At 45.6% G+C, this 14,098-nt stretch overlaps 1 protein-coding gene across 5 annotated transcripts in view; it reads left to right on the top strand.

Moving 5' to 3' along the window:
* Positions 1-14,098, top strand: part of col16a1 (collagen, type XVI, alpha 1) — a 476,156-nt gene that overhangs the window by 127,035 nt on the left and 335,023 nt on the right. For all 5 annotated transcript variants that reach the window (XM_038801937.1, XM_038801918.1, XM_038801946.1 and 2 more), the window contains exons 5-7: positions 7,726-7,849; positions 8,417-8,692; positions 11,294-11,374. In XM_038801937.1, coding sequence (XP_038657865.1) covers positions 7,726-7,849; positions 8,417-8,692; positions 11,294-11,374 — 481 coding nt within the window. The remainder of the gene's footprint in view (positions 1-7,725; positions 7,850-8,416; positions 8,693-11,293; positions 11,375-14,098) is intronic.

The raw sequence follows: 14,098 nt of genomic DNA, 5'->3' as shown, positions 1-14,098 counted from the left end.
ACCTGCCTCTGTAAATATCAATTGGAATATTTGTTTGGCTAGTTTGTGGATCGTTGGTATTACATCAGGAATCTGGTATGCAAATTGGGCATTTGCTTTTCACATAGATCATAGATATCTTGTCTTGAGTCAACATAGACAGACAGAACAACTCCATTCAGATACTGGCATGCTCAAAGTGAAAATACCATGTGTTAGAATAATAAACAATAAACAGCCTGTCAGCAGCTGAATATCTGATATGTCAGCATTTGATGTCCATCATTTAATGCTGCTGTTATCTGGGGTGTAACCAGAGAGCCAGTTTAGCTCAGTTGGCTCGATAGCTGGTTTGTGATGCAGAGCGAGGCCATCAGCGTGGGTTCAGTTCCTGTACCAGCTGAGATTATTCATGAAGGTTCGCCTTCTCAACCTTACCTCTCGCCTGAGGTTTGGTGCCCCTCAGGGTAAACCACCATCAGTCAGCTCCCCCGATCAAAGCACCCTCTGGTCATCTGGGGCTATGGCGACTTTACTACTTGCTTTATCAGTGTACCTGTAATATCAAGACTTGTGATTAAACGCTGTGGTTGATTGGACCAGTCATTCAACTCAGGGTTGTGTCTTAACCCTGTGTACCCACCTTGGTCCCATAACCTTTTTATCACCTTCCCAAACAAAACTCTATTATTCTCAGTTTGGAAATTTTCTGACCCCAGCCCTCCGGCCTCAAATTCTTTTTGGGTTCCTGATTTCATTGACCTTATCTGAAGAACTGTTTCTGACATCATCCTTGAATGGCTAATCTCTAATATAAATGCTGTGCAACAGTGTGTATCGCCTGTGATTGGAGGTTCACAGACTTCGGGGAGCTGTGAAGGACTCAGACACTGAATCAGCATTACTGCCGATGTGCAGAGTCTGTGCTCCAGCTCCTCCCAAATGTTCAGTCACGCTCTTCCCCCCCCCCCCCCCCCCCCCCCCCCCCACCCCCACACACACCCCTCAAGGTCGCCAATTCAGTGCACTGACTGTGTGGGGCAGCAGCACTGACTGACAGTCAGCAAAGGGTGAACTGGTGCTATGTATGAACTTTGTTAAATTTCACCCATACTGCAAAGTAATCTCCTGCCTACCTGGGAGTGGGAGGTTTTTGGCATTCCCTAAGACTCTCATTCTTCTCCTCGGGGCCCACTCCTCCTCACTATGCAGTTGTTCAACATGATTTTGGGATCCCCAAGCTGAACTGAACTTGCAGCCATTTGAAGGGTGATACATCACACCTGACCTGGAATTCTAAAACCAGATCAGTGCTGAGCTGGAGAAGCTGCAACTGCAGATTTGTGGTCTGCCCAGAACTTTGCCTGTTGTCCTGGGTCCAATGAATTCCAAACTGGATTGGAGATCCAATACACACACTGGCCTGGAGATTTCATACACACACTGGCCTGGAGATTTAATACACACACTGGATTGGAGATTTAATACACACACTGGCCTAGAGATTTAATACACACACTGGCCTGGAGATTTAATACACACACTGGACTGGAGATTTAATACACACACTGGACTGGAGATTTAATACAGACACTGGCCTGGAGATTTAATACAGACACTGGCCTGGAGATTTAATACACACACTGGATTGGAGATTTAATACACCCACTGGATTGGAGATTTAATACACACACTTGAAAATGAAATGAAAATCGCTTATTGTCACGAGTAGGCTTCAATGAAGTTACTGTGAAAAGCCCCGAGTCGCCACATTCCGGCGCCTGTTTGGGGAGGCTGGTATGGGAATTGAACTGTGCTGCTGGCCTGCTTTTTTATTCTTTATAAGCCAGCGATTTAGCCCAGTGAGCTAAACCAGCCCCTGTTTGGAGATTTAATACATACACTGGACTGGAGATTTAATACACACACTGGCCTGGAGATTTAATACAGACACTGGCATGGAGATTTAATACAGACACTGGCCTGGAGATTATATACACACACTGGCCTGGAGATTTAATATACACGTTGGCCTGGAGATTTAATACACACACTTGTTTGGAGATTTAATACACACACTGGATGGAGATTGAATACACTCACTGGATTGGAGGTCCAAAACACACTGGCCTGGAGATTTAATACACACACTGGCCTGGAGATTTAATACACACATTGGATTGGAGATCCAGTACACACACTGGATTGGAGATTTAATACACACACTGGACTGGAGATTTAATACACACACTGGATTGGAGATTTAGTACACACACTGGATTGGAGATTTAGTACACACACTGGATTGGAGATTTAGAACACACACTGGATTGGAGATTTAATACACACACTGGATTGGAGATTTAGTACACACACTGGCCTGGAGATTTAATACACACACTGGCCTGGAGATTTAATACACACACTGGCCTGGAGATTTAATATACACACTGGATTGGAGATTTAATTCACACACTGGATTGGACATTTATAACACACACTAGCCTGGGGATTAAATACACACATTGGATTGGAGATTTAATACACACACTGGCCTGGAGATTTAATACACACACTGGATTGGAGATTTAATACACACACTGGACTAGAGATTTAATAAACACACTGGACTGGAGATTTAATACACACACTGGTCTGGAGATTTAATACACACACTGGATTGGAGATTTAATACACACACTGGACTAAAGATTTAATAAACACACTGGACTGGAGATTTAATACACACACTGGCCTGGAGATTTAATACACACACTGGCCTGGAGATTTAATACACACACTGGATTGGAGATTTAGTACACACACTGGATTGGAGATTTAGAACAAACACTGGATTGGAGATTTAATACACACACTGGATTGGAGATTTAGTACACACACTGGATTGGAGATTTAATACACATACTGGATTGGAGATTTAATACACACACTGAACTGGAGATTTAGTACACACACTGGTTTGGAGATTTAATACACACACTCGCCTGGAGATTTAATACACACACTGGACTGGAGATTGAATACACCCACTGGATGGAGATTGAATACACACACTGGCCTGGAGATTTAATACACACATTGGACTGGAGATTGAATACACCCACTGGATGGAGATTGAATACTCCCACTGGACTGGAGATTGAATACACCCACTGGATGGAGATTGAATACACACACTGTAGCACAAGGGGGTAGCACTGTGGCTTCACAGCACCAGGGCCCCATGTTCGATTCCCCGCTGGGTCAATATCTGTGTGGAGTCTGCACATTCTCCCTGTGCCTGCATGGGTTTCTGCCGGGTGTTCCCCCCACAGTCCAAAGATGTGCAGGTTAGGTGGATTGGCCATGATACATTGCCCTTAGTGACCAAAAGGGGTGGTAGGGGTTGGGTTGTGGGGATGGGCTGCAAGTGAGGGCTTAAATGGGTCGGTGCGGACTTGATGGGCCGAGTGGCCTCCTTCTGCATTGTATGGTCTAAGTCTAAGTCACTGAACTGGAGATTGAATACATACACTGGATGGAGATTGAATTCACACACTGGATGGAGATTGAATTCACCCACTGGACTGTGAACTGAATATACACTGGACTATAGATTGAATACATACACTGGAATGTAGATTGAATACACCCACTGGACTGGAGATTGATACACACACTGGAATGTGGATTGAATACACCCACTGGACTGGAGATTGATACACACACTGGACGGAGATTGATGCACCCACTGGACGGGAGATTGATACACAAACTGGACGGAGATTGATACGCACACTGGATGGAGATTGATACACACACTGGACGGAGATTGATACACAAACTGGACGGAGATTGATACACACACTGGACGGGAGATTGATACACAAACTGGACGGAGATTGATACACACACTGGACGGAGATTGATACGCACACTGGATGGAGATTGATACACACACTGGACGGAGATTGATACACACACTGGACGGAGATTGATGCACACACTGGACTGTGAATTGAATATTCACACCGGACTGAAGATTGAATACACACACAGGACTGGAGCGTTATGGGCCATGGTTTTAGAGAACCCCAAAGTGTATCATGGAGTTCACCTGACCTACAACTATTACTAGATTGTGGTATGGGGAGCATACGGCCCACTCTACAGGTGTGGTACCGCAGCAATGGAATAGTATTTTAAAAATCAAAACAATGTTTATTCTATGAACTCAAGTTAACCTTTTTAAAATATACAGTGAACATCTTAGCAACCATTAATTGAAATTAATCCTCCAAAGAATACAACACTAAGCAATCCCTTAAGCTTTCCTTTTAACATCCATAAGACTTAAAAACACCTTTTTGCAGAAAGATATCCAACTTAACTTCACTACTGAGAACAGTTACCACGTTGAAATCAGCAAATGGACATTCAGAAGCTTGCAGAGATTCACACACATCCTGCTGTGATTGCAGCTTCTCTAAAACTGAAATGAAACCAAACCCACCCTGCAGCATAAAGCCTAAAGCGAAAGTAAAAAGCTGACAGACAGCCCAGCTCCACCCACTGTCTGACATCACTGCAATAATAAACACCCATTCCTTAAAGGTACTCTCACACGATAGGAGATTGAATACACACACTGGATTGGAGATTGAATACACACACTGGATTGGAGATTGAATACACACACTGGATTGGAGACTGAATACACACAGTGGCCTGGAGATTTAATACAGACACTGGCCTGGAGATTTAATACAGACACTGGACCGGAGATTTAGTACACACACTGGACTGGAGATTGTATACACACACTGGACTGGAGATTTAGTACACACACTGGACTGGAGATTGTATACACACACTGGACTGGAGATTTAGTACACACACTGTACTGGAGATTGAATACACTCACTGGACTGTGAATTGAATATTCACACTGGACTGGAGATTGATGCACACACTGGACTGGAGATTGAATATACCCACTGGATTGGAGATTGAATACACACACTGTACTGGAGATTGAATACACACACTGTACTGGAGATTGAATACACACACTGTACTGGAGATTGAATACACACACTGGACTGAAGATTGAGTACACACACTTGATTGGAGATTGAATACACACACTGTACTGGAGATTGAATACACACACTGTACTGGAGATTGAATACACACACTGGACTGAAGATTGAGTACACACACTTGATTGGAGATTGAATATACCCACTGGACTGGAGATTGATACACACACTGGACTGGAATGTTATGGGCCAGGCTTTAGAGAACCCCAAAGTGTATCATGGGGCAGGATTCTCCCCCACCCGGCGGGGCGGAGGGTCCCGGCGGGATGGAGTGGCGTGAACCACTCAGGTGTCGGGCTGCCCCAAAGGTGCGGAAGTCTCCACACTTTTAGGGGCCAAGCCCTAACCTTGAGGGGCTAGGCCCACGCCGGAGTGGTTGGCGCCCCGCCAGCCAGCGGGAACGGCCTTTTGCGCCACGCCAGCCGGGGCCGAAGGGACTTCGTCGGCCGGCGGAAGTCCGGCATGCGCCGGAGCGTCAGCGGCTGCTGATGTCATCCCCGCGCATGCGCAGGGGAGGCGGTCACTTCCGCCTCCGCCATCGTGAAGACTATGGAGAAGGTGGAAGGAAAAGAGTGCCCCCACGGCACAGGCCCGCCCTCCGATTGGTGGGCCCCGATCGCGGGGCAGGCCACCGTGGGGATGCCCCCAGGGGCTAAATCGCCTCGGAGGCCGCCCGCGCCGCCTGGTCCCGCCGGTAAGGTAGGTGGTTTGATTCACAGTGGTGGGACCGGCATGACAGCGGCGGGACTTCGGCCCATCACGGGCCGGAGAATCGCCGGGGGGGGGGGGGGGGGGAGGCGGGGGAGGCGGGGGGGGGGGGGGCGCCAATAGGCGCCGGTGCGATTCCCGCCCCGGCCGAATCTCTGGTGCCGGAGACTTCGGGAGACGGCGGGGGCGGGATTGACGCCGGCGGGGGTTCGGAGAATCCTGCCCATGGAGATCACGTGACCCACAACTATTACTAGATTGTGGTATGGGGAGCACACGGCCCACTCTACAAGTGTGGTACAGCAGAAAATGGAGAAGTATTTGTTATAGCAAAACAATGTTTATTCTATGAACTCAAGTTAACCTTTAAAAACATACATTGAACATCTTAGTAACCATTAATTGAAATAAAACCCCCAAAGAATACAACACTAAGCAATCCTTTCAGCTTTCCTTTTTACATCCATAAGTCTTAAAAACATCTTTTTTCAGAAAGACATCCGGCTTAACTTCACTACTGAGAACCGTTACCACGTTGAAATCAGCAAATGGACATTCATAGGCCTGCAGAGGTTCACACACATCCTGCTGTGATTGCAGCTTCTCCAAAACTAAAATGAAACCAAACCCACCCTGCAGCAAAAAGCCTAAAGCGAAAGTAAAAAGCTGACAGACAGCCCAGCTCCACCCACTCTCTGACATCACTACAGTAATAAACACCCATTTCTTAAAAGTACACCTACTACAGTTATTGTACAAAAACACCCATTTCTTAAAGGTACTCTCACATGACTGGAGATTTAATACATACACTAGATTGGAGATTTAATACACACACTGGACTGGAGATTGAATACACACACTGGAGTGGAGATTAAATACACACACTGGATTGGAGATTGAATACACGCACTGGACTGGAGATTGATACACACACTGGACTGGAGATTGAATACACACACTGAATTGGAGATTGAATACACACACTGGATTGGAGATTGAATACACACACTGGATTGGAGATTGAATACACACACTGGACTGGAGATTGAATACACACACTGGATTGGAGATTGAATACACACACTGGATTGGAGATTGAATACACCCACTGGATTGGAGATTGAATACGCACACTGGATTGGAGATTGAATACACACACTGGGTGGAGATTGAATACACACACTGGATTGGAGATTGTATACACCCACTGGATTGGAGATTGAATACACACACTGGACTGGAGATTAAATACACACACTGGATTGGAGATTGAATACACACACTGGATTGGAGATTGAATACACACACTGGGTGGAGATTGAATACACACACTGGATTGGAGATTGAATACACACACTGGGTGGAGATTGAATTCACCCACCCGACTGGAGATCGGATGTGTACTGAACTGGAGTTTGTAAACACACATTGGACTGGAGATTGAATACTGTCTGTGCGAGTTGCTATTGAACATCGCAAGGAGTTTCATAAGAGAGCAGACTAATGAAAATTGACTGAGACAAAAAAGCTGCTATTCATGGACTGATGACTAAAGGCTGGTTCAAAAGGGTAGGTTTCAAGCAGCACCTTAAAGGATGAGGGAGAAGTGGGCGGGTGGAGATGTTTAGGGAGAGAATTCCAGAGCTTAGGACTTGAGTAGCTAAAGGCACTGCCACCAATAGTGGAGTGAGGGAAAAGGAGGATCCACCAAGAGGCCAGAATTAGAGAGGTTACAGAGATAGTGAGGGGTGAGGCCATGGGGGCGGGGGGGGGGGGGGGGGGGGGGTTTGCCACACAGATTGAGACTTTTATAATGAAGGAGTCGTCAGACTAAGAGCTAATGTTGGTCAGTGGAGGACAGGAATGTTGGTGAACGAGACTTGCTTTTTGTCGTTGATGACTCAATGAGGTGCCCGCCTTTCCAATATTTCAGACTGGTCTTCCCTCGTGGCCTGCCACAGGACTTCACCTTTCTCGCAACACTGCTGTTGAAAAAGAAGAAACTGAAGGAGAATTGGTACATGCTAAAAATCAGCGACCAGCAGGGCCGGTCTCAGGTAATGTAAAGATAGCACAGTTCAGCTATTTCAGTCCTGTATCAACACTGAGAGTGGGAATTTCATGTGGATACACAGCATTTACCATCGGCTGTTGTTAAGTTCACTAAACAGGCTGGGGTGAATTGTGACATTTGGTCAGCTGCCCATTCTGATTGTGAAAAGGCCCCCTGCAATTTTGGCATTGTTGGCCTTATTCCACTTCAGTAGGCAAGCTGCTGGAGGCGAAACAGGGACCTGCTCCAGTTATCCGGGATTGAAATCTGTAGATAGTGGCCTGGGTGACGACCCACGAGGCGGGTGAGCTATGTGGGGTGAGCTTAGTATGGGGAGGTTGTGGGTCTCAGGGCGACAGTGACCTAGCCCCAGTGAATCTCTGAAAAATAATTTGACAGCTGCCTTTGGTGACCTCTTTGCTTCAATCTCCTGTAGAAATAGTCACAGGATGCACGTGCTCCATCTGACCAGAGCCAAGCTAAAATGGCAAATCCACCCTCATGTCCTTTATTTTACTGCAGGTGCTGTTTGGGATCTTCTTGTTTGATTTTCTTTCTCTGTTTTATTCAGTTTTCGATCCGCATCGATGGAAGTGACAAAACAGTGGAGTACAAGGCCAAAGGTCGTATCCAAGACTACGTGCGCTGGGTGTTCAGCAGTGAGAGGGTGGCTGCCCTGTTTGATCTTCGGTGGCACAAGCTGGCGATCAGTGTGCAGGCGAATGTGGCCTCCCTGTACATCGACTGCCAGTTAATCGAGATCAAATCAGTGGAAGAGAGAGCTGATATTGACATCAAGGGTCAGGCTGTCATGGGCAGGCTGGTCAAGGATAACAAGCCAGTTGAGGTTTGTGCCAACATCTTACCACAACTCACAATGTATGCCGCGTCCACTGAGAATCCCATGGCAACACTGAACACTGGGCTGGGGTGAGGGAAAGCAGTCATCTTGGGGGTCCACCAAAACCATGGTGATAATGGCGGAAGATGCCGTTCCCTCAGTTGCGTATTATTCTCTGATATTGGCTCTGGAATGACCGGATGGAAATGGGAACACTGCCTCACTTCTAATAGGAAATCCAAGAATGGGGAAAGCAGCTGGTCAGCTTGGGTGAGCTAAGCAGTGGGAGCCAAAAAGAATGTAAGAACAGAAGAAGGCCATTCAGCCCTTCAAACCTGTTTTACCGTTCAGTTCAATCACAGCTGTCGTGTACCTCAATTCCAGTCCACCCCACCTTGGTTCCATAATCGTTGATTGTCTTACGCTTTTTTTTCCTTTGAAATAAATTTAGAGTACCCAATTATTTTTTCCAATTAAGGGGCAATTTAGCGTGGCCAATCTATCTAGCCTGCACATCTTCTGCGTTGTGGGGTTAAACCCACACAATCATGGGAATAAAGTGCAAACTCCACACAGTCTGACCCGGGGCCAGGATGGAACCCGGGCCCTCGACCCCATAGGCAGCAGTGCTAACCACTGAGCCACCGTACCGCCCTTTTAATTGTCTAACCTAACATAAATCTAACAATCCCACACATCTCCACTGAACCTTCCTCCCCCTCACCCTGAACTTGTGCCCCCTTGTAATTGTCATTTCCACCCTGGGAAAAAGCCTCCAACTGTTCACCCCATCTATACCCCTAATAATTTTGTAAACTTCTATCAGGTCACCCCCTCAGTCTCTGTCTCTCTAGGGCGAACAATCCCAGTTTATTCAATCTCTCATCATAACTAATACCCTCCGTACCAGGCAACATCCTGGTTAACCTTTTCTGTACTCTCCCCAAAGCCTCCACATCCTTCTGGTAGTGCGGTGACCAGAATTGGATACCGTATTCCAAATGTGGCCTAGCCAACGTTCTATGTAACTTAAACATAATTTTTGAGCTTTAATACTCGCTACCCCGTCCTATGAAGGCAAGCATGCGATATACTTTCTTTACCACCATTCCCACCTGTGCTGCCATTTTTAAGGATCTGTGCACCTGCACGCCCAGATCTCTCTGTGTCTCTATGGTCCTGATGGTTCTGCCATTTATTTTATAGCTCCCATCTTAATTGGATCTACCAAAATGCATCACCTCGCATTTGTCCGTGTTAAATTCCATCTGCCGTTTTTCTGCCTAATGTTGCAGCCTATCTATATCCTTGTGTGCTCTTTTTAAAATAAATTTAGAGTACCCAATAATTTATTTTCCAATTACGGGGCAATTTAGAGTGGCCAATCCACCTAGCCTGCACAACTTTGGGTTGTGGTGGTGAAACCCACGCAGACACGGGGAGAATGTGCAAACTCCATACGGACACTGACCCAGGGCCGGGATTTGAACCCGGGTCCTTGGCACCGTAGGCAGCAGTGCTAACCACTGTGCCATGTGCCACCCTTCCTGTTGTATTCTACGACAATCTTCATTACTATCCGCAACTCTTGCAATCTTAGTATCATTGGCAAATTTGCTAATCAGACCTGCTATGTTTTCTTCCAAGTCATTTATATATATTACAAAGAGCAGAGGTCCCAGTACTGATCTGAAACACTGCGATCTAGATGAATCCTTAATCTTATTTGCTTCATGCAGTCACCAAAGTTACACCGGAGAGTTGGAATAACTAATTTGATAAATTTCAACTCCGTTGTAAAGGTTATACCCATGAACACTAGGAAGGCTGCTGAGTGGCAGCCACTCCTCAGAACCTGAGTGCATCTTGAACCCACCGCAGTCTCAGGAGGAGAGAGAAGAATGGCTTCAACACAAGGAATCCTTGTTGGAACAATCTTAGCTCTTGTCCTCAGACCTCAATGAGTTGAGAGAGTTCTCTTGATTGTTGGAATTTGCCTCTTCACGCTTGCTGAAGGACTATTGGATGTAGACATGACTTTGCAGAGGAATCTTCAAATCGATGATTTCCACAAGCAAATATTGATAATGGGGAACAAAATTCTTCCTGTTCTGATAGTAACCAGCCCCTACAATTGGCCTCAGTTCCTTTAACCAGGAAGCAGGGAACGAGGAGGCGACACATTGACTCCATGTACCCCGACTCACGGAGGCATCCGTTTGGTGTCCAGTGACCTCTGAGAAAGGTGATGTGTATTGTAATGGAACAAGGACATGGATGCATGATCATGCATTTTGGTGATTGCTTTCACGGTCAAAGAGGTCGCCAACCTCCATCATCGAGACTGGAGCAATAGAAACGAGGACTTGTGCGATGCGGCACTTCTGGTGCCCCTGCCAACACCTCACTCCCAACTAGAGCTTATACCAACATTAATTACCATCTCACGGTGAGGACAATTGGAAATGTTGTAAGACCGAAGGGGAGACCACACTGAAATTTTGGTCTTTTCCCATAGTCCTCTTGCTCAAGGGTTACTACACTGACTGGACAACGCCAAGCCTCAGCAGACCTTTTCTAATTTTATTGTCCCTTGTCTTGGCACAGGTTGACCTGCAACAGATGATTCTTTTCTGTGACCCTCTCATAGCAGAGAAGGTGATGTGTTGCGAGATCCCAGGGGTCAGGGTAAGTGACAGAATCTCAACAACTTCCTAATCCTACCAGAAACTCAGCACCAATCTCAGCTCCTGATGGCCGTCCTGGGACCCAGAATTCACCGCCTGTTGAAAGATCTGATGGTTTCTGTGAGGCTATAGTTGGTCATCAGCTGCTCCCTCATCTCTGGGCGTAGATTTCATGGCTGAAAGAAAGAGATAGGCTAATGAATTGTCCAGTTGGATTGAGCTCAGGCATCCAAATCAATCAATCTATTTATTCAGTGAGTATGTGGCAAGTATACAAAGTGGCAAAGATTGCTGGCAGATTAGAGGACTGGGAAATCTTTAGGGGGCAACAGAAAGCTACTAAAAAAGCGATAAAGAAGAATAAGATAGATTATGAGAGTAAACTTGCTCAGAATATAAAAACAGACAGTAACAGTTTCTATAAATATATAAAACAAAAAAGAGTGGCTAAGGTAAATATTGGTCCTTTAGAGGATGAGAAGGGAGATTTAATAATTGGAGATGAGGAAATGGCTGAGGAACTGAACAGGTTTTTTGGGTCGGTCTTCACAGTAGAAGACACAAATAACATGCCAGTGACTGATGGAAATGAGGCTATGACAGGTGAGGACCTTGAGATGATTGTTATCACTAAGGAAGTGGTGATGGGCAAGCTAATGGGGCAAAAGTTAGACAAGTCTCCTGGACTTGATGGAATGCATCCCAGAGTGCTAAAAGACATGGTTAGGGAAATTGCAAATGCATTAGTGGTAATTTACCAAAATTCACTAGACTCTGGGCTGGTCCCTGCGGATTGGAAATTCGCAAATGTGACACCACTGCTTAAAAAAGGAGGCAGGCAGAAAGCGGGTAATTATAGGCCAGTTAGCTTAACTTCGGTAGTAGGGAAGATGCTGGAATCTATCATCAAGGAAGAAATAGCGAGGCATCTGAATGGAAATTCTCCCATTGGGCAGACGCAGTATGGGTTCATAAAGGGCAGGTCAGGCCTAACTAATTTAGTGGAATTTTTTGAGGACATTACCAGTGTGATTGATAATGGGGAGCCAATGGGTGTGGTATATCTGGATTTCCAGAAAGCTTTTGACAAGGTGCCACACAAAAGATTGCTGCATAAGATAAACGTGAATGGCATTAAGGGTAAAGTAGTAGCATGGATAGAGGATTGGTTAATTAATAGAAAGCAAAGAGTGGGGATTAATGGGTGTTTCTCTGGTTGGCAATCAGTAGCTAGTGGTGTCCCTCAGGGTTCAGTGTTGGGCCCACAATTGTTCACAATTTACATAGATGATTTGGAGTTGGGGACCAAGGGCAATGTGTCCAAGTTTGCAGACGACACTAAGATGAGTGGTAAAGCAAAAAGTGCAGAGGATACCGGAAGTCTGCAGAGGGATTTGGATAGGTTAAGTGAATGGGCTAGGGTCTGGCAGATGGAATACAATGTTGACAATTGTGAGGTTATCCATTTTGGTAGGAATAATAGCAAAAGGGATTATTATTTAAATGATAAAATATTAAACCATGCCGCTGTGCAGAGACCCGGGTGTGCTAGAGCATGAGTCGCAAAAAGTTGGTTTACAGGTGCAACAGGTGATTCAGAAGGCAAATGGAATTTTGTCCTTCATTGCTAGAGGGATGGTGTTAAAGACTAGGGAGGTTATGCTGCAATTGTATAAGGTGTTAGTGAGGCCACACCTGGAGTATTGTGTTCAGTATTGGTCTCCTTACCTGAGAAAGGACGTACTGACGCTGGAGGGTGTGCAGAGGAGATTCACTAGGTTAATCCCAGAGCTGAAGGGGCTGGATTACGAGGAGAGGCTGAGTAGACTGGGACTGAACTCGTTGGAATTTAGAAGGATGTGGGGGTGGGGTGGGATCTTATAGAAACATATAAAATTATGAAGGGAATAGATAGAGGATAGATGCGGGCAGGTTGTTTCCGCTGGCGGGGTGAAAGCAGAACTAGGGGGCATAGCCTCAAAATAAGGGGAAGTAGATTTAGGACTGAGTTTAGGAGGAACATCTTCACCCAAAGTATTGTGAATCTATTGAATTCCTTGCCCAGTGAAGCAGTAGAGGCTCCTTCATTAAATGTTTTTAAGGTAAAGATAGATAGTTTTTTGAAGAATAAAGTGATTAAGGGTTATGGTGTTCAGGCCGGAAAGTGGAGTTGAGTCCAAAAAAGATCAGCCATGATCTCATTGAATGGTGGAGCAGGGCCAGATGGCCTACTCCTGCTCGTAGTTCTTTATGTTCTTATGTGTCCACCGATGGAACCTCAGGGAGGTTGGGAACCGATAGTATTGATGACTTTAAATGCAAAGTATTACGATTCCAGACCAGACCCTAACCGTGGCTAGGATACTGGGCTGAAAACCCAACATTTTAGTTTATTTTTTTTAGCGTGCAAAATGAATGATTCGCTCTAGGAGTGATTGGATGAAGAAAAAGGGATTTGGTGTTTTTCAAAAAACCTTTTATTATTCACACAATATTAAACTTTTTAACATCACACCAGAAAACAGCTTACAATTACCCCTTAAATAATATTAAATACAGTAAATAAAAGTAAAGTCACCATAGTCCCAGATGACAAGAGGCTGCTTTCCCTTTTGACGAGCAGAGCTGACTGTTGGTGATTTAACCTGAGGATCACCACACCTCAGGAAAGGGGCAAGGTTGAGAAGACAGGGCCTCATGAATAACCTCAGCCGGAATTGAACCC

This window comes from Scyliorhinus canicula, chromosome 1 (genome assembly GCF_902713615.1).
Source record: "Scyliorhinus canicula chromosome 1, sScyCan1.1, whole genome shotgun sequence".
In the NCBI taxonomy this organism is placed as follows: Eukaryota; Metazoa; Chordata; class Chondrichthyes; order Carcharhiniformes; family Scyliorhinidae; genus Scyliorhinus; species Scyliorhinus canicula.
Note: the sequence above shows the minus strand (reverse complement) of the source record. Positions and strands in the feature narration are given on the sequence as shown.